At 36.7% G+C, this 19,164-nt stretch overlaps 1 protein-coding gene across 8 annotated transcripts; it reads left to right on the plus strand.

Annotated features, from left to right (window-relative positions):
- The first annotated feature begins 145 nt into the window (after window positions 1–145).
- On the plus strand, window positions 146–18,426 carry KBTBD3 (kelch repeat and BTB domain containing 3). 8 transcript variants are annotated; one of them, XM_026100214.2, is made up of 4 exons: window positions 146–298; window positions 7,528–7,831; window positions 9,070–9,311; window positions 12,736–18,426. In XM_026100214.2, exons 3-4 carry the CDS (start codon window positions 9,088–9,090, stop codon window positions 14,354–14,356), a joined length of 1,845 nt encoding a protein of 614 aa, XP_025955999.1. In that variant the 5' UTR covers window positions 146–298; window positions 7,528–7,831; window positions 9,070–9,087; the 3' UTR covers window positions 14,357–18,426. The 8 variants fall into 8 exon arrangements, with proteins under 8 accessions (XP_025955999.1, XP_025956002.1, XP_025956003.1 ...); XM_064505073.1 differs by lacking the exon at window positions 146–298 and adding an exon at window positions 522–705; XM_026100217.2 differs by lacking the exon at window positions 7,528–7,831.
- The last annotated feature ends 738 nt before the right edge of the window (window positions 18,427–19,164 follow it).

A 19,164-nucleotide genomic window follows, 5' to 3' on the forward strand; every position in this document is an offset into this window, starting at 1 on the left:
CGGCGGGGACCAATCCGATATCAGAGAGCGGCGTGAGTGACAGACGAATGCGCCAGGTGCCGACCTATCAGAGGAAAGGCGGTGTCTGCGGCTGAGCTACGGACAGCGGGCGCGAAGAGGGGCGGGCGGAGAGGAACCCGCTCCGGAGGATGGGCGGGACTTCATCCGGATTGACAGCGCGGGGGGCCATCCGAAGCACAAGGATCGAGAGACTGACACCGGAAGAAGCCAATCCGCTGGCGGTGCCTCTGCAGAGGGTGGGACAGACGGTTCGGCGAGCTGTTGGTGTTGGGTGCAGGTGGGTGCGCGCTGTCCGGAGAGAGCGTTAACGGGGAGACTAGCGCTTCGCCAGTTGCAGAGGGGCAGCAGTGCTGGAGACCGCCACATCCCGTGGCTGGACCGGAGGCTGGGCTGAGAGGGGAGGGGAAGCGCTCCGCGATGTCCGCATCAGACTTAGTCTCCCCTTAGAATGAACGCAGGGTGCGTGGGGCGCATGCGCGGGCGCTTGGGCATGCGCAATAGTGGGCGTTGACGCCCGTGCCCGGTGCTGCTTGCCCGGCGGGGCGCGCGGAAGGGTGGGAAGATGGCGGCTGCCGCGGTGTTTGGTGGTCGCCACAGCCGCGGCGTGCGGGGCCTGCGCTGCTCGGCAGCCGGGGCGGGTGGGGACGCGCGGCCGCAGTGCGCAGGCAGTGCGGTGGCTGGATGGTAAGCGCGGCCCTGGCAGAACGGGCGTAATTTTTTACGTACGTCTGCTTCCTGCTGTGTTTGAGAAAGGGGCGAGTTTGTACCGGAGGCACTCGTTGCCCCTGGGGTTTTTCGTGGTGCCGTTATTTATTAGCGGCAGGTGATCCGCCAGCGTCTGCGGCCCCATCCTTGCCCTTAGCGCGTCCGTGTTCCTGAAGGTTCCTGAGGACTCGTGGTGGCCGCCTGGGCCCGTCTCGTGGGGGGTGGCCCCGTGTCCCCCCTCCGTTGCGGTATTCATACAAAGTGTTATATTACTCTAGTTTGATTCTGACATCTAAAGATTATGTCCAAGTAACAGCGTCTTTCTATCCTTTGCTGTCTGTTGTAATAAGATTTTTAGTGTTTATTGTTGGTACTGGATTCCCTTGCTCCCTCAATTATAGGCCATCTGAAAAACATAGGTAATGATATTATTTTCCCTTTGAATTGGAACTTAGGCCATGGCTAAACGTTTAGCATCTATTTGGAAACTTATGAGCTATGTTCCTATTTGTTGCCTTAGAAATATATGCTGTTTAACTTTTCTATATTGATCACATACAAATAGTGTAATTTTCAAATTTTTTTTTTTGTAACATTTCAGGCATTTCTTAGAATGTGCCCCTTTTTTTGTTGTTTTAGCACTCCAAATCCCTGTTAATGTGAAGAAGTGCTGTTTCCCCACAGGCCAGAACTGTTGTCTTTCTGTCTAGAATAAGAACTAGAAGTAGAGTATGGCATTTCAATTCCAATTGTGTTGTGAGAATGAAAATTAAAATTCTTGGAACTTTTTACCTAAGAAAACAATTTCCAAAAAAGACTGATGAATTTGAGAAATTTAGCTTTAGGATAAAATCCAGTCAATCTGAGTTCTAACTGATTATTTTGTCTTAATTGATTGTGAGAGGATATGCAATTAAAGATCACTGCTTGCACAGGGGGAATCTTCCAGTATTGGAATGCCTCCAGGAGTCAGTGCCATTTCACTGCTTCATACTGATACCATGCTGTTCTTTTCAATAACTCCTAAAGAACCTAAAGCTTCCAAGTATCTGTGTCACCCTTCCTTCTGATAATACTGTTTCAACATGTATTATTGATAAATGCCAGATTTCTGGATTAAGTGTCTCAGAATGTCACATGTATCTTTTTTGATTGAATGAAAATGATTGACTGAAGATTAATTTTCTATGAAGTTCAGTTATTTATGAAAAGGTTGTGAGATTGAGTTGCATTGTATTTTCCAGAAAGGAACCTATAATTCCCTGTTGCTCTCTTTGTGATACTAGACATCCACTTAAATCTCTGCATTTTTGTAAAGTAATCACAGGTAAATCTGGACCAAGAACACTTTTCTAGGGATTCCAGCTGAGTTTTAAGATTAGGACAACAGAAGCAAAGCAATAATACAGTATAAAAATACAGAACCTTCTAATAGTTTTTCTTCTTTATTTGTACTTAAATTACATTTCAATTCACTCTTGCCTTTTGAGTCTGCAGTCAAAAGTGACACCTAATGCTTTAGATGCATGTTCCACTCATCTTCATCATGCTAAATGTTAAATTAAAAGCTGTTAAATTAGAGGTGTAATGAGGAACTCAAACATATAATTCTTTTTCAGTTGTTTTCATTGTAACAGAAATGAGCTTGGCCCTCATGAAATATGAGAGAAAGATTCTCTTTGTCCCACGCAATTTACAGGTGAAGAAGCTGACATCATGATGGTTAAAATTCGCACTTACTTTAGTGTTTCATTTACTTCTAGTTTTGTGAGAACTTAAACACATGCCTACCATTATACAAATGAGTTGTCTGATTGCAGACCGTGCATATGGAATTTGTCATGCATAAGTCCTTGAGGGTGTGGAACATAATTCTGTAAAACTCGAGTGGATGTGAATCAGCCATTTTTTTATGGCAAAAGTTTACCAAAAGCAGATTTTAAATTTTTAGTGTTAATTTACTGTGTTTTTAAAAATTCACAAAAAATTACTAATTTCTCCCCCTTTGAATAGATTATACATAGTGAAAAATAACAAACCATCTTGATAGGTATATAGTACACTTAATATATAATACTGTTTTTAATGTTAGATTTTAAAATGGTGGAGTAGACGAGCTGAACCTCCCAGGATTTTATAGCTTTCTAATTCTTACTGCAATAAAACAGTTGCAGTTAATGAGAGAATAGTTTTTAAAAACTTACATCTACTGTACAGTAAAGTTTTGTATTAAAAAAGAATAAAATCTTCCTAGAGCAATGTATAAAATTTCTCTATCTTCTTTGGTCTTAATTCTTTCTTCCTAGGTACATAATGTATGCTATAAAATATCAGCATTTAAGATTTCTTTTTAAAAAAAAATATTGCTCTCTGAATAATGGTGTTTTCAGATAACTGCTGAAAACTATTAAGAATTAATATTCTTTTTTTTGTTGGTGAGAGTGCTGCACTGAGAGTGCAGATGCACAGCTATATTGTACTTTGAGATAACGCAAATAAAGATTCCTTTACAATTCTTTGTTAATAGTAAAGTACCAAATAAAGGTTGTTTTAGACTTTTTTGACAGCTGCATTTGTAAAAGATACTCTACATACACATAGAATATTATCTGTAATGTGCAAATATGTAAATAATTCAAGTAAGATTGATGTCCATTGTACTAGGAACAATCTAGGGTTCAGTTCAATGACAAAGATTCAGTCATGTTTATCATCAGGCAGGCCCAGCACTAACACGCTTTTTCTGACAAGGTGTTTACTTATGTATGCCCATGCCAAGGTACTTTCACAAAACATCCCCTAAGCTATTACGAAGTCACAAATAAAAATATGTATTTTATCTTAGTATTATACAGTGATCAAAACAGTTTGGTGCAAGTCTACTCCAGTGTCATTCTGTACCTTGAGTCTGGGTGTTCATGTTCCATTCTTATCATACTAGCACTTGGCCCTCCCTTGATTGATAAACTTTCTTTTCTTATTCACTTGGAATTGCACATCTTACATGATTCTCAACTTCATTAGCACACCTAAGCTGCTGTAACCATTTAGTTTGTCAGTCACAGCATTTAAGAGTCTATAAGATGTCATTGGTTTAGCAAAACCTTTTCAGCATAAATACATAGGAATTTATATGCTTTATAGAGAGTATATTCTGATCAGTGCTCTGTTGAGACCTACACTAGGCCCTGCACACAAAAGTTCATCTCTGCTCAAAGTTTACTCAGCAGCTCTGTTTATTTCTTTTCTGTTTAAAACCTGGTGGAAAGGATGCTAACACCGTTTCTAGGAGGCCTATTGCAGTACTTGTGACTGTAGTGTATGGCTGGTGTATATATTCTGAAGGTAGCTGTCTTAGATGTTTTTGGAGCTTCCTTCCTATGAAAGTTTAATGGTATACTCTGTTTACATTCTTTTAGCATAATATCTAGGATTCTATGAATATCGAGGATATGAAATTGCTACTCAAAAGGTCAGGTGAGCTTTCCAGAGAAAAGTATAAATAGATAAATAACACATTTCAGTTTCTTCAGAATACAAAGTTATAAGTGCATCTAAGAAGGATTGTCAGTGGCGCCAAATAACAGAAATCTTTTATCTTTTATGGTATAACTATCTTTAGAAAAGAGAACATTAGCATCAGCAAAATAAAAGAATTCCTCTAGAAGTTCAATGAGTTTTTTTCCAACTATTTGCTTGGAGTACAAGCATTAAGGACAATTGGGCATTCTCTTGTAGTTTTTTACCGATAGGAATGGGTGTGCGTACATACCATGTTTTGACTATGGGCAGATCGCTTCTTTCTGTATGGATACCTGACGTGTGCGTCAAGGAGCTCACTACGCTCTAGACTGCTCCATCCCTTATCCTCTTAGGAAAAGGACCAAGTTAAGACTGAGAGGACTTGTGAACAGCAGAACAAACGAGGTGTGGGTCCTCAGTAGTAGGCGTTGTCACGTACCATAAGAAGGCTGTTACCCTCGGATCTCCCAGATGAACCCTTAGTTTTTCCACCCTACTGACCGCAATTCCTGTATGTCCCCCAACCTGCTTTTGTTTGACTGTGAACTGCTTTGACTGCTTTGCGGCCATATGTCAGCTGCCCGTTTGGTGCCACTTAACTGTAAGGTGTGCAGAATGCCTTGCCCCTCAACTGGAGAGCGGAACAGATAGTTTTGAGAGGTACATGTATCTCTCTATGCACGTGTTATGTGGGGTTGTTGTCAACCTTAGTAACTTTGTAATCTTTATCAAATTTCATCCAACTGGCCAGTGGACTGCTTATTTGATATGACTTTCAAGCAGACAAAAATGTATTAACTTTGGATTCTGTTTTTTGGGGTTTTTTTTTGGTTTTTTTTGTTTTTTTTAAGAAAACCAGGCTAATACTTAAAGGCTGTGTATGGAACTCTGAATTGCAAAAAATAAATTAGATGCCCGCAGACAAGGCAGAGTAAGAATGAAGGAGATAGTTTCACAGGAAGAATGGCATACCATCAGCCAGTGGCCACGTAGAGCCCACTAGTGTGAACCTAGACAGCAACCCCATTCTTTCTTGGGTCAGTGGGGTCTTGAGGAAGAAGACCATATGGCAGCTAGCTGAATTACTCCAGTAGCCTGCAGTCTGTCCCTGCTGTTCTCTTTCGTTAGGATGCTGTGAGTCTTTCCATTCCTGTGACCAATTTTGCACATACCATATGACCAAAATGCAGGCATTTGTCAGTATAAGGCATATGTAAATGTTCAGTACGTGAACAGACACGAGCTTTGTCAAGTGATGGGGTACCTGAAATTGGTCACATCAGAGAGCACATTTGATCTCACAGCAGGCAATGCCCAGTCACATATGCCAGTGCTCCTGATCTGGTGTGTCACATGACAGGAGATGTTGGGAGATGAGCTACGTGACAAGTGACCAGCATGTCACACGATGGAAAAGGGCTTCAGTATGTAGCTTTTGTGTGCCTTGATAAGCGGTTGTGTGGCACACTCCAGCCCAAAGACTAAGCATCATTACTATGCAGTATAACATAATTATACAGCCATAAGATAAGAAACATCCCAAACCTAACGAACCATCTACTGGGGTTTGGTTCTCAATATTCCAAATAAAGGTACGCTTTGTTATTGGAATCCTGTGGGAATAAATTGAGCAAATATGAGGAGGCTCATTGCCCAGTTTTTCTGAACGCTAGACCTAAGCAACATATGTCTGTACCACCTATGATTTTTATGGTTTTGTCAGTAACTTAATCAAATATTTATAAATTTAATTATAGCTATTGACTAATTCATATGGCTTTATAGAAGTGTGCATGAAATAATTATAAATGCTAGTTGGCCTTGTTTTAATATATTAATTTTTAGCTGAATTGTTAAGGCATTTTGGTGGGCTCTAAACTGATTAACAGATCCAGCACGCTGGAAAATTAGTATCAAAATTTTCAGGTAAGGCAGCTAAAAGGGAGATGAGGATTTTTTTCTGCGCTGGATGACCCATGAATTGGAACAGTAAAGATGGGAAATATAATATTAGGCACTTAGGCTTGGATTCATCACATCCAATTTAAGCTGCTACTTGCAGCAAAAATAGGAAGAACCTTGTTGTGCTATGCACATTCACTTATCAATTGAGAGATTCCTAGATGAGGTCTTTGTTCCCAGCTATGATAATTTTTCCTACAAGAAGGTGTGCCTCTCTCTTTCTCTCTCACTACTAGTAGAAGCTTACAGGAGATGAGTTGGTGGGATGAATCTTGGCTTTTAAAAATAATAGCAAATAAAATTCTATGGTAAGTCAGAGTTATGGCTGGAAATAACTGAAAAAAGGACAGAAATGTAGTAGTTGACCGCTGGATGAGTGAGAGGCAAAATTTAGAGTCATTTTCATGGAAATACCATGAAAAAGGTTTTCAGTGAAGGCAGAAAAGGAGCTACACCACTTTGTGACACAGACAAGATCTTAGCCATAATACTATACAATAAATCAGACATCAGGGGAAGGGAGATGAGCTCAAACTGGAATGGATGAAGAGAAAACTGAGAAGTAAGCAGGAAAACAGTCAGTCTTATAAATGGAGCTTAAGAAGGTTGACAGTTGTAACTCTTTGTGATAAAAGCTGGGAGAGGATATGATCACTGTTAATAATCAAGAGTGAATAAACACAAAGGAGATAGAGATACAGATACATATACAGCAGATACATATAAGCATTAATAAATTTTATGTGCAACTGTAAGAATGCCTGCAGTCTTGGCACCAATTATTGGGATAGTCTTTCGGTAGAAATAGCGGTGGTAAAAAAACTAACTTTATTAGACCTAGTTTGCTTTTATGAAAGCTATTACATGATTACTTTGCCTAAAATAGCAGAGATGGACTTGATGACATGAGATGTGTGCATTCCTTATTACTGATTTCAGTAATACTTATCTTTGTATCCTACAGAAAGTAGGTCAGAGCTTGCTGTAACAATTACATATAATAGGAGGAACACTTCTAGTATCTATTTTCAATTCAGAATTTTATGAAAAGGTTTACATTTCCTTTAGAAGAAGTTTTACTTTACTTGGTGCTAAATAAACCTTGAAATTCACCTGCAAATGTGGAAAATATAATTTTATTGAAACACCTCTGCTTTTGAGGATTCAGTCTTTTGAGGAACAGACTTTTAAGTTCAGAAAAAAAAGGGTATTTAGAAAACTGGCATAAAAAAGGTTCTATGATTTATGGAAAATGGGGTTTATGAGGCCATACATTATCAGAATAAATGGTGGTCTTGTTCTTCTGTATTTTCCTAGTTCCTCAGGCTTAGAATGGAAAGAGTGAATACGTGAGATTGTCTGGCCATGGAAAGGAGAAGATGCCTGCTCCAAGGGTGCCAGTGCTGGGAGCAAGATCAATGGATCTCTTCTATTCCAGGAGACATGGAGGTCTATTTGTGGTTGGAGCTACCTGACTAGATCAAAATATAGATCAGTCTGCTATGAAAGTACCTCCCATGAAGAAGACTGCCTGATGGCTTAGCTTGCTCTGAATATATCACCTTACCAGATAAGCCTTTTAACCAAACTGAAAAACAAAATCAATTATTTTTGTTTCCAGGTTTGGCTTGGAATTTTTTGTCCCTCTTTTGTCAGTTCAGTTGGGCCATTATCTGTTGCTAATTGGAATTGGAATTGTGGAAGCCTCACACATAATCCTGCAAAAGAAAAATCTTACCATGTTTCCTTAAGCTTTAAAATAGACAAGTTTGAGTCAAACTTGCAGTAAGGCCAGTGTATACATCTGTAGCAGTATAAATAGATCTTAAAACAGGTGTAAATAAAACATATTTAAAGCTTCTTTATGCTGTCAAAATGGAGTAAAGTATTTTTAATTCAAAAAATAGTCAAGCCCAACTTACTTTTCAAACCATGCACTTAAGTATGGAGATTTTGACTGGAAAAACTTATCTACAGAAAGAGACACTCCACTCTTAAATTTAAATCAGTTCCAAAGCCAATTAATTTAAGCCATTGTAAACAAAGCTTATAGTGTGCAGCATAAGCCATAAGCAAACATAGGGCTTCACCTGCAAGATCAGAGGTGCAGGGTAGAATCAGTATCAATTGACTAAGCACTCAAAGTTGCACTGTAACTAAACTGTCTTTAAATGACCCCACTTGGCAAACCGTAGCAACTCTGTGATTAGGCCAGGCTGTTGGTGTTTGTTTGTATTCCATATTTTTAGTGTGGACTGCAGAATGAGAATCAAGTTAGCAAAAAGTCTAGACCAGTTCATAAAATTTATATTTCCCTTGGACTGTACGCTTTAGAAAGACCACAGGTCTGCTTTGGGTTTAGTGGTTTGTAATATGCAGATGAGCCATTTGAAATTTAAAAATATGTAATCAAATTTTTGTTTTCTATCTTCATTTTATGTCAAATTGGAAGAATTTGGGCTTTTTGGGGGTGTAAGCCTAGGACTAGTCTTCCTTTTAAATGACCATTAAAATCTGTAACACACTCCTTGGTGTGCTTCCTATTGACTCTTGAAAAAAAAACAGCTCCTACAGGTGGGTACTATTTGTAGAGCTACTCTGATACATATCACCTATTTTACTTTTCAAAAGTATGCGGTGTGTATATACTTTGCAAAGTATATACAAAGTATTTGCAAAGTATTAAAAGCAAATTAAATTCAGTGTAAAAGTCACTGAATAAAACAAATTTAGAACTGTGCCTAGGATTTACAAACCAAATTCAGTGCTAGGAATTTGTTTGTTTTATGGCATATTGATTTTTTTTTCAATGTAATAAGACTGTAAAATCAATTACTTATTTTTCCATTTCCATTTCAGGAATAGACTGAAGAAAACATGGCCAATCAACGGGATTACATTAGCAGACCTATTTGCAATGGAATTTCTGTTTCTGAAAATAAAATCAATTCCTTAGTGGCTGAAGGTCATGGACAACAAATTCTAAAAGTATTACAAAAGTTCAGAGAACAAAATATATTTTTTGACTTTAAAATTCTTGTGAAAGATGAAATAATTCCTTGTCATCGTTGTGTACTGGCAGCATGCAGTGATTTTTTCAGGTAAACCTACTTTTGGCATAAATTTGCGGGAAATGGGTTGTAAGCCCTCTGGGAGGGAGGGAAGGAATATAAGTTGTGGTAATTTATTTTATAATTTTTGTAATTATGTATGCCCTCAGAGTTTTGAGCAAAGTGGTCAAACATCATATTAGGGACAGTAAAAAAGCAAACATGCAGCGTTAGATGCCTAATCATATCCCAGACACACCTGTTTGCAGTTCTAAAGTGACATGAGGACCCTATGAATTTGAGATTCAAACAACAGTCTGTTACTCTGAAATACGAATGTAAAATCATAACTGTGTGAGTCCATTCTTAGGTAGAATTGACACAAATTATGTATCTTCAAGACTTTCTCTGTTGCCTGTATTTTTACTTGAGGGCCTACAAGAATATTGTTTGATTTTCTGTGGGGTGACCTGTGTACTCTGACACATTTATATTATGAAATGTTAACAGGTTGATTAGGAATACGTCTTGCATGGTTATGTTATTCTGAACCATTATACATGTTTTTGGAGGGAACCAGTTTTTGTTTGTCTGAGATAAGTGATCAGTATAGTGCAGTTTGTCTTAAGAGCACATGAAATAGATCTGTGATCTTCCCTTCGAGTACTTGAACCTATTCATTCTTAAGGGACAGACAGATCATTCGCATATAGGATTTTGTCATTTCATGTTAGTTTATGAAGAACCTTGCTAACTGTTTCTTTAGTAAGGCTCAGATTTGCAAATCCAGACTGCAAGTCTGTTTCTAAGTACACTCTTTACTGAAACACAAAGGTAAGATGCTCTAGCAATGAAAAATTGGGCTTCTGGATATGAATAAGTGAACTTGATTCGGTTGCTGATACGTAGGTGTCAGGTGCTATGCTCAGGTGTGTATCCTGCAAGCTACCTGCAAGAGTTTGGCATATATGACACAGGACACATGCTAGAAGCATATCCTTTTGGAGAGGTTGCTATAGGCCAGACAGGATGCTGTCTGCTATCTAAAACAGCATGACATACCTGTTTGGTCAACTGTATTGAGCCCAGTATTTTGATTCTCTTTTGGTCTTTGAAAACGTAAGTGATTGGCTTAGTACCTGGCATGAACTGAAATCCTGAGATCCCCAGTGAGTACATGTTGTGATGCTTGAAGCTTGATGCCTCTCCTGGCTTTTTGCTTTAACTGAAAACAAGTTCTTACTGCAACTTTCTTCAGAAAAAAAGTGCATCAGAACATTAATTGGAGCAACTGCTTTAGGAAGATTACATCTATCACTTTTTGTGCTTCGTCTTTCTGCAGCAGCTTTTAGGACAATTGTACATGCAATCTGCAGCATTCAAGCTACTGGGAAGCAAATATAAATAGGTATTACTTCCTTAATAAGGGAGAATACTGGAAGCTGAGAGAATTTGGTGCCTTTCTCATAACCGAAATGAAATCCTCTGTCTGACTTACTATATTTTTTTTCTCATAATCATTTTGAATTCTCTCTTTTTAAGGACCACTGACGAAAGGAGAAATGCAAATGAGATAAACTATTTCTTCATTGTAGCAGCAGATTTGGTTTTGTTCCTACATGCAGAACTACTTGAATTTCAAGCATTTACTGTTTGACACCATAAAGCCACCTTTCAGAAGAAGACACTGTGGTAGAAAGGAATATTAGTATGAAATAGGTTCCTGTGGTAATATTTTAGAATGAAGTTAAGCACATGGTAACATATGTGGCATTTTCACCACCTCTCCAGGTTAAGTTTGCCAGGAGAGACCTCTCTCTGCATCGAACAGTTGCTAATAACAGCCATCAAATTCCTAAGTTGTACTGGAATACAAGGCGTATTTATTATCTTAAGGGAAGAAAAAGCACCTAGGTCCACTAGATAAATTTTAAAACAAAAAATACTTGTTTTCTTTCTTGGCTTTGGGCTTTTCTTAGTTTTAGTTTGATTGCGTAAACCCATGATTCAGCAACATTTTGCTTTGTACTTGTTACCTTTCAGAATCAAAGCCCTTTCCTAGCTTGCTCTCCTACTGTTTTGTTGCTATTGCATGTAAATGAAGCTTCAGCGCATTTCCTAAGCACCCAGCATCCTTTCCATTTCATTCTATCATTCAGAGATTTTTATTAAAGGGAAAAATAAAAAACTATTTTTTTTCTAAGGATCAAGTAGTTTAATATGCAAAGAGGTCTTTGGGATGTAAATTTCTTACCATCATTTTACCTGCTTGTGCAAGAGGTCAGAGGAATTCCTAGTTTTCCTGATGCTTACTTCTCAAAGAGCATGCTATACACAGTGAACTTTTTCCTTGACTTCATAAAAGTATGGGACTTTAAAAATCACATACTATACAGATACTAATTGTATAACAGAACTGTGATATAATACTGTCTTTAATAGGAACTACCTGTGATATATTAAAAAGCCAGATTATATACTCAGTATTTGGAATCATTTGCCTACGTCTTTCTCCACTATCATCTTTTGTCAAATTCAGGAGCTGTTGCTGTCACAGCATGACAGTTAGGCTTTGGAAGTTAGGGAAACTGAAATAGCAGCACTATTCTATTGCCAGCACTTACCAGCTTGCAAACCCTTAATTATCTTATGGTCACCATGTTAGATTGTGTGCAAAAGTTAAATATTATTTAGTAATAAACCAGTCAAAGTTGCAATAAAATTTGCACAAATCTATTGGTTTAATGATGTTTGTTCCACAATTTCAACCATCATCTCTGTATTCAGTCACAATTTACTTTCTGTGCAAGATTCATTATATCATCCAATCCTATGTCAAAACCTCATTTTTTTCTGATATTTGCCAGTACACATCTCTGTCAACTCTAAACCAAGAATCGTTTCCTCTTTTTTTTTTTTCCCCCCCTTCTCCTTCACTTCCCTCCCCCATTTTTATATCTGGAGAATGTACCCACCATGCATCCTACCAGTTGTTCCCGCCTGTAATTTGGAAGACCTTTTTTTTAACTTAACTTTCCGTATTCATCCACAATGCATGATCTACATCATGAGGGTTTTTTACTATATATTTTTTATCAGTCTCTCTTTTTCAAACTGTTGAAACTTATGCTGCCCCTAACAATTTCACATTTTCTTTCATCTTGAAAGCTGTAGGCTTCATCTCCCTCCCTGAAAATCCATCGAAAACACTGCTGCCAATATAATTTTTATGAGCCATCACTTTGAATATGCTCTTATTACCATTTCTTTTTTTTATCTGCCATATCAACCAAATGTATTGTTCTTAACTTTGAGAGTCTTAACATTGTAGCCCTATAAATCCTGTCCACCACAGTGTCTTCTTATACCACCCTGATTTTCTCCTCCCTCTCACATCAGTTTTTTCCTCTTGTTTGCTAGATAAACTGCATATATTCTTTAATTTGTGTGTATATCTTCTATATTTTATTCACAGAGCCATGTTTGAAGTTAATATGAAAGAACGAGATGATGGCAATGTTACTATTAGTAATCTATCAGCCAAGGCAGTGAAAGCCTTTCTTGATTACGCTTATACAGGAAAAACAGAGATAACAAATGATAATGTGGAAATGCTCTTCCAGCTGTCATCATTTCTTCAAGTTTCACTCCTTTCCAAAGCTTGCAGTGACTTTCTAATAAAAAGTATTGATCTTGTGAATTGTTTACAGTTGCTTTCTCTATCAGAAAGTTACGGTTCCATCCGCTTATTTGATCATGCACTAGATTTTGCACAGCATCACTTTTCCTTGCTACTCAGATCAAGTGATTTTTTGGAGATGAATTTCGAGATATTACAAAAATGTCTTGAGGCTGATGAACTAAATGTTCCTGAGGAAGAATCCGTGTTGAAAGCTGTCCTTCAATGGACCAAACATAACTTAGAAACACGACAGAAGTATCTGGCTCATTTGATTAAAAATGTGAGACTACATCAATTACCTGAAAAGACTTTACAGGACTTTCTGCACTCTGAAGAACAGTTACTCAAGAGTGCTAATTGCTCAGTAATAATCAGTGATGCAGTTAAAAGTGTACAAAACTTTAGTGGACTGTTTCCAGATGCACGTCCTTCAACAACAGAAAAATATATATTTGTTCATAAAACTGACGAAGATGGAGAAAACAGACATACGTTTTGCTACAACATCAAAACAGATAAATGGAAAGAACTACCACATACACATATGATTGATCTTCCAGGGTCAAGTTTATCTAGTTATGGAGAAAAAATATTTATAACCGGAGGATGCAAAGGGAATTGTTACAGGACAGTCAGGCTTCATATTGCTGAACCATTCCACGATGCCACTGACCAAACCTGGTGCTACTGTCCAGTCAACAATGAATTCTCCATAGTGTCAGCTATGAAAAACCCAAGGACAATGCACACATCTGTTGTAACCTTAAATCAGTTGTTTGTAATAGGTGGAAAGACCAGAGGAGCTCAAGAAACCCGAAGTCTTTTGGATGTAGAATCTTATAATCCTCTTTCCAAAGACTGGAAATCTGTAAGCCAGTTACCAAGAGGTATCTACTATCCAGAAGCAAGTGCATGTCAGAATATAATTTATGTCCTTGGCTCAGAAGTAGAGATTACTGATGCCTTTAATCCGTCTCTTGATTGTTTCTTTAAGTATAATGCTATGACTGATCAGTGGTCTGAGCTTGTAGCAGAATTTGGACAATTTTTCCATGCAACTTTAATCAAAGCTGTTCCAGTGAATTGTACATTGTATATATGTGATCTTTCCACCTACAAGGTATACAGTTTTTGCCCAGAAACCTGTGTTTGGAAAGGGGAAGGATCTTTTGAATGTGCTGGCTTTAATGCAGGGGCAGTTGGAACAGAAGATAAAATTTATATATTAGGTGGTGATTATGCTCCAGAAGAAATTACAGATGAAGTTCAAGTCTACCACAGTAGTAGGTCTGAATGGGAAGAAGTATCACCAATGCCAAGAGCCTTAACTGAGTTTTACTGTCAGGTCATTCAGTTTAATAAATATAGGGACCCCTGGTCATCTGTAATGACAATTTGCTCTGGAGAGTTTTGAAACTCCTGAGTCAAAAGAATCTATTTAAGTGCACAAGTTTTAGAAGAGACTTTTAGCTATTAATTTGCAGGAAAAACTTTTTTTTCTTTTAAATATTCAGTTTAAATTTTATGCTATAGAACTGTTTTTGAAAGGGTCCATAAAATTGTCATTCATGCTAGTCATTGTATATAAAGTATTAGTTTCATGTGAAAGTCTTTTCTGTAATTATCTGAATAATTGGCAAAATGGTGTTACTTTCAGAAAAGCAGAGTCATAAGGAATTTGTTTTTTAATATGTGCCCTGGTATTTCTGTAGTCTTCACAGGTGTCCCAGTAGAAAAATTGCTGAGCAAGAAAACTGATTGTGATACTGTTTTCTCTATGTAACTGAAGTTTAAAGGAAATCTGAATTATTGTTGTTTTCTCTAGGTTTTTTATATCATAAACCTGTTAGAGGAATTCATTGTCAGTTTTATCTTATTAGAACAACCTTAGCAGGGGCAAAAGCCAAAGAGACCTTGACAGCATTAAATCTAGGCATCTAACTTGAAGAGACTGATAATTGCTATACCTTATTTCAGCTTTTCAGTTTGACCAGTTGTTCTCCATCCTTGTGCCTTAGTAGTAGCTGTACTTTGTTTTCATCCCATAGCTGTGGCAAGACAACCTCTGACAACATTTTTGCAGGGTGGACAGGATTTCTACAGGGTGAATGATTCATACGGTAACTTCACTGTACAGATGGTCACCTCCGTCATGCTGTTAACTACAGCTAGGCTGAAAGAACAAAACATTTCAGGCTGTTTTCTAGCAGAAGTCTTCCATCTCTTAAGTCTACAGTGCTATCTACTAAAGCCACTAGGCTGCTTATTGCAGTAATACCAATTTTAGTTGTTGCTTCAGTTAACTACAGGAAAAGTTTGCATTTTGTTGCGTATAAAATACTAAGTTACAAAAATAACGCCCCATATTTTAAGTCAAAGTAAATAGGATTTCTGAAGTGAAATAATTCCTTTAATGTACATAGTGGTTTAAATTAATTAAAACACTTTCATCTTGTACTTCATGGTAATTTTAAGTGTAAAAATATTACATGGTAAATACTACACAATATATTTCTTGAGAAAACTTTCAGTAGTCTTCTATTATAATGTTTAAATTGTCACGGACTTTTAGTATTAATATTCCTCTAGGCATATGCCATAAAGTAAACTTGAGCTCATGCATACAAAGTGGGACCTGTGTCTGATGGAAGGATACTGGAATTAGCTAGGTTTCATAAATTCATTTAGTAATCTTCCACAGCCTGAGAATTTTCTTTCTTTCCAGCTATTTGAATAAAATTTTGAGAGCCGTTATGTTCAATATAAAATATCTTTAAAACAGTAAAGTTATCTTATGCCAGACAGAATGATACTAAATATCTGAGCATGTCATTTCCAAGTAGTTTAAAAAATGAACAGACTTTAGTGAGATGTCTCAAACATCTTTCACATAGTGTAAGACAACCATGGTAATTTCATCATCACATCACCACTGCATATATTTTTGCAAAAGTCAAGCTCAGTACTGAAACTTAAAGCTTAGTATCTTGTAGTGACATATTTCTGTTTCAAACAGTAAACAATGGAAGGCTCTGATCCTGTGACTCATTTATAATTTGCCATCAGATATCTTTATAAATTTAAACATTCACCATAAAGATTTTCACAAAGATGTATGTGAAAATTATGCACATTTGAGGAACATGTTAATAGAGTGGAACCCTTCAACACCCCTAGTAATTTGTATTAAGATGTGTTAGTTCTGTAGAAGTAAACAACTTGTTGTAGGATTCTAGGGAACCTCTACATTTATTTTGCTATTTTCATAGTGAATCTTCAAATCATATTATAACTATATTTAGACAGGTAACTTTCACAATCATCACCCTGAAATGCAAGCATTTTTATACCAAAACACAAATAATTTTTGTTAGTGCATAGCAAATGTATTGAATAGTTTGGGAGAGAGAGAGAATACTATTCCCTCCCACTGAAACAGCAGGACATGCAAGTAGTTATATAGTAGAACAGTAGTTTTAGTTTTAAGAAAGCTATTCAAAGTAACATTGTTGCTCTTGCTCTTAAAAATTTAACAGAGACTTCTTTGACCATTAATTATTGCAACTTGTCACTTTTCATCAGAAATAGAGGGCCTGATTCTCCTTTGCTTGTGCTTTGTTGTTGTTTTTATTCCTGAGTAATTTAAGTATGCAATTCATGAAAAATACTAAAAGATGAACAAAGTCACATACGTTGCCCACTGTATATGGGTATAAATAGCTATGCAAATTGGAAGAGACTACAGAATCACAAGATTACTTTTAATTGCCACTGTCATGACCACACTGCTGGGTTATATAATCAGCACTAAGTCAGTGATTCAGGTGATGCTCTTTCCTCCACGTTTTTCCTTACATTAAATTTTATTTGGCAGTCTTCCATCTAGCAGCTACGTGCTATATGTATATGTCTCTGGTGTATGACATTGGATAGAGCAATGACATATGTGGTAAGTTACTCATCACTATTAATACATATAGTGAAAACTGAATGAAGCTTCATTTAGAAAAAAGATGTGCTCCTTTAATACTCTAAAGTTATGCTACATTTGCACAGGAACTAGTCACAGTTCCCAGTCCGACAAATCATTCATGCATTTCAAGTGGAGTTTAGCTCTTTTATTCAGTGATCAGGAAATAATGTAGTAATGTCAGTTTATACTATTGCTTAAAGGAAAGTTACTGTGAAATAATATGTATTTCTTCAGTTATGTAGGTAAGCCTGTATTATGCCTCTCGTGCAAGAGAAAAGATCATCTGCCACAATTCCACATACGGAGGGTTAAGTCTGATAGCTGAACTGGGTGCAGAAGAAGCTGTATTAGAAAGTCACAGTTAAAAGCAAGGCTTCATAATATAATTAAGGTCATATGTTCCAAATCCTGTGATTAATCCTTAATGATATAAGACATCTCAGTGAAGTCAACTAGACCACTCAAAAGGGATTACTTGCATGAGTTACTGCAGTAGGTCTGCATCAAATATATTTTTAGTCTACTTTACACAAAAGTTATGCAATTAAATATAAAAAAGTGCAAATCAAGTTTTTCTATATCTTTTCTGATTTTTCAAAGCTCACAGTACTTTATGCAAAAGTACATTTCTCTAAAAATAGTCCATAATGACTAAGCTTAACTGTTACCTATGTTTTCACTGAAATAGTAAGATGTTTAAAACATATAAATTGCATGTAAAGGTATATGCTAATATTTGCACTTAAATGATGTAACCAAAACATTTCTAATAGTCTATTACATGTAAAAAAAAAATTATGCAGCATGACTAGTATAGTATACATGAAGATAATATATCGTATGTGGGGTTTTAATATCCAGTAATTATTTTATTGGATAATAATTTTTAAAGAATGCTATCAAAATATTATGGCATTTTGGTAATGTTATCATACTGCTTAAGTTGTTAAAATAAATATCAATAATTCTCATATACTGGAATATTATGTTTGCACAGCCCTAATGATTATTATTTATGCACTAATTTATTTTCTATATTCTAAATGTATTAGTAGTAAGTCAGTTTACTGCAGTTAAAAATTCATTATATTTACAAAATGGAGTATGCTTACTGGGTCAGATTTATTCCTGGTATTACTCCACGAAGAAAATTGTATACCTCTTCTGACTATTAGGTATTAGGTAAGGGGGCTGGAATAGGGTATAGGATATGCTATCTACATTTTGCAATGTTGACTCTAATTTTAGATGGTTCTATTTGTATGTGACCAACAAGAGGCAGCATAAGATCTATTTTAATTAAAAGAGATTTAAACCAGGAATATATTTGACAATATCTGTATCTGAACATTATGTTTAATTTACCTTTTTCCCCCTCTAACATCCAATAAAGAATACAGATCAGTAACATTTTGCTGCTGCCTGGGCTCTGCTGATACATGGAAAATATGATACTATATGTTTGTTGAGATGTTCATTCCTTTGTGAAATAAAAGCACTGAGCAACTGAATCCTTCTCAGGTCTGATTTTGTTCACAGTGAATTTCAAAATACAGAGGCTTTACATCATTTTTAATTAGGTTATCTCCTTACTAAATATTTTTGTTAGCTGGAGAACATTTTGTATGTTATATTATGACCAAGAATGGAATTAGCATGCATAAAAACTGCAGTGAGATTTTTAAAATTATCTTTGGACTTTGTATATCCTTTGTATATCCTTTGTATTTCAATTTGCTCCTACCAAGCTAAATGGGTGACTTTGAATTGATTTAGTCTGCTGAAAGGTGATAAGTTTACCATTTTAAAGACTCACTTAAATTGTTTTCTTTTTATTGGATGTGTCTAGATGAGATTGGTGTGCAGTATTTTTAACAATTTAACTGTTGCAAATAATTACGTATTTATTCTCACTGAAATGGGCTTCTATATTACTTAGAAGTTGCTTTACATAAAAGGCGATATAAGCCACTTACTCTAAAATTCATGTACAAAGAATGCAAAAATGTCATTAATACAAAGTGAGGGAGTCCTGTAATTCAGTGACCTTCAAACCTCTCTATAGAGAAAACGAGTTAAAGCCGGAAAAATTAACCTTCCCATGTTCCAAAGCCTGTGCCCCAGAACTAGCAGAAGCCATTTGGAGACATGTACAAAGCACTCCAGCAATGTTCACCATGTTAGAACCTCACATCAAACAGTGAAAGAGTAACTGCCATATTTGAAAGCTGCACTTGTGCCCCCCTGTG

The sequence above is a fragment of the Dromaius novaehollandiae genome, chromosome 1, assembly GCF_036370855.1.
Source record: "Dromaius novaehollandiae isolate bDroNov1 chromosome 1, bDroNov1.hap1, whole genome shotgun sequence".
Taxonomy (NCBI): domain Eukaryota; kingdom Metazoa; phylum Chordata; class Aves; order Casuariiformes; family Dromaiidae; genus Dromaius; species Dromaius novaehollandiae.

Excerpts from the sequence above, each read along its gene's own strand:
- KBTBD3 (XM_026100214.2), top strand. The coding sequence starts at position 9,088 with ATGGCCAATCAACGGGATTACATTAGCAGACCTATTTGCAATGGAATT. Across the intron at positions 9,312-12,735 it reads GCATGCAGTGATTTTTTCAG|AGCCATGTTTGAAGTTAATA; the intron begins GTAAACCTACTT and ends TTTTATTCACAG.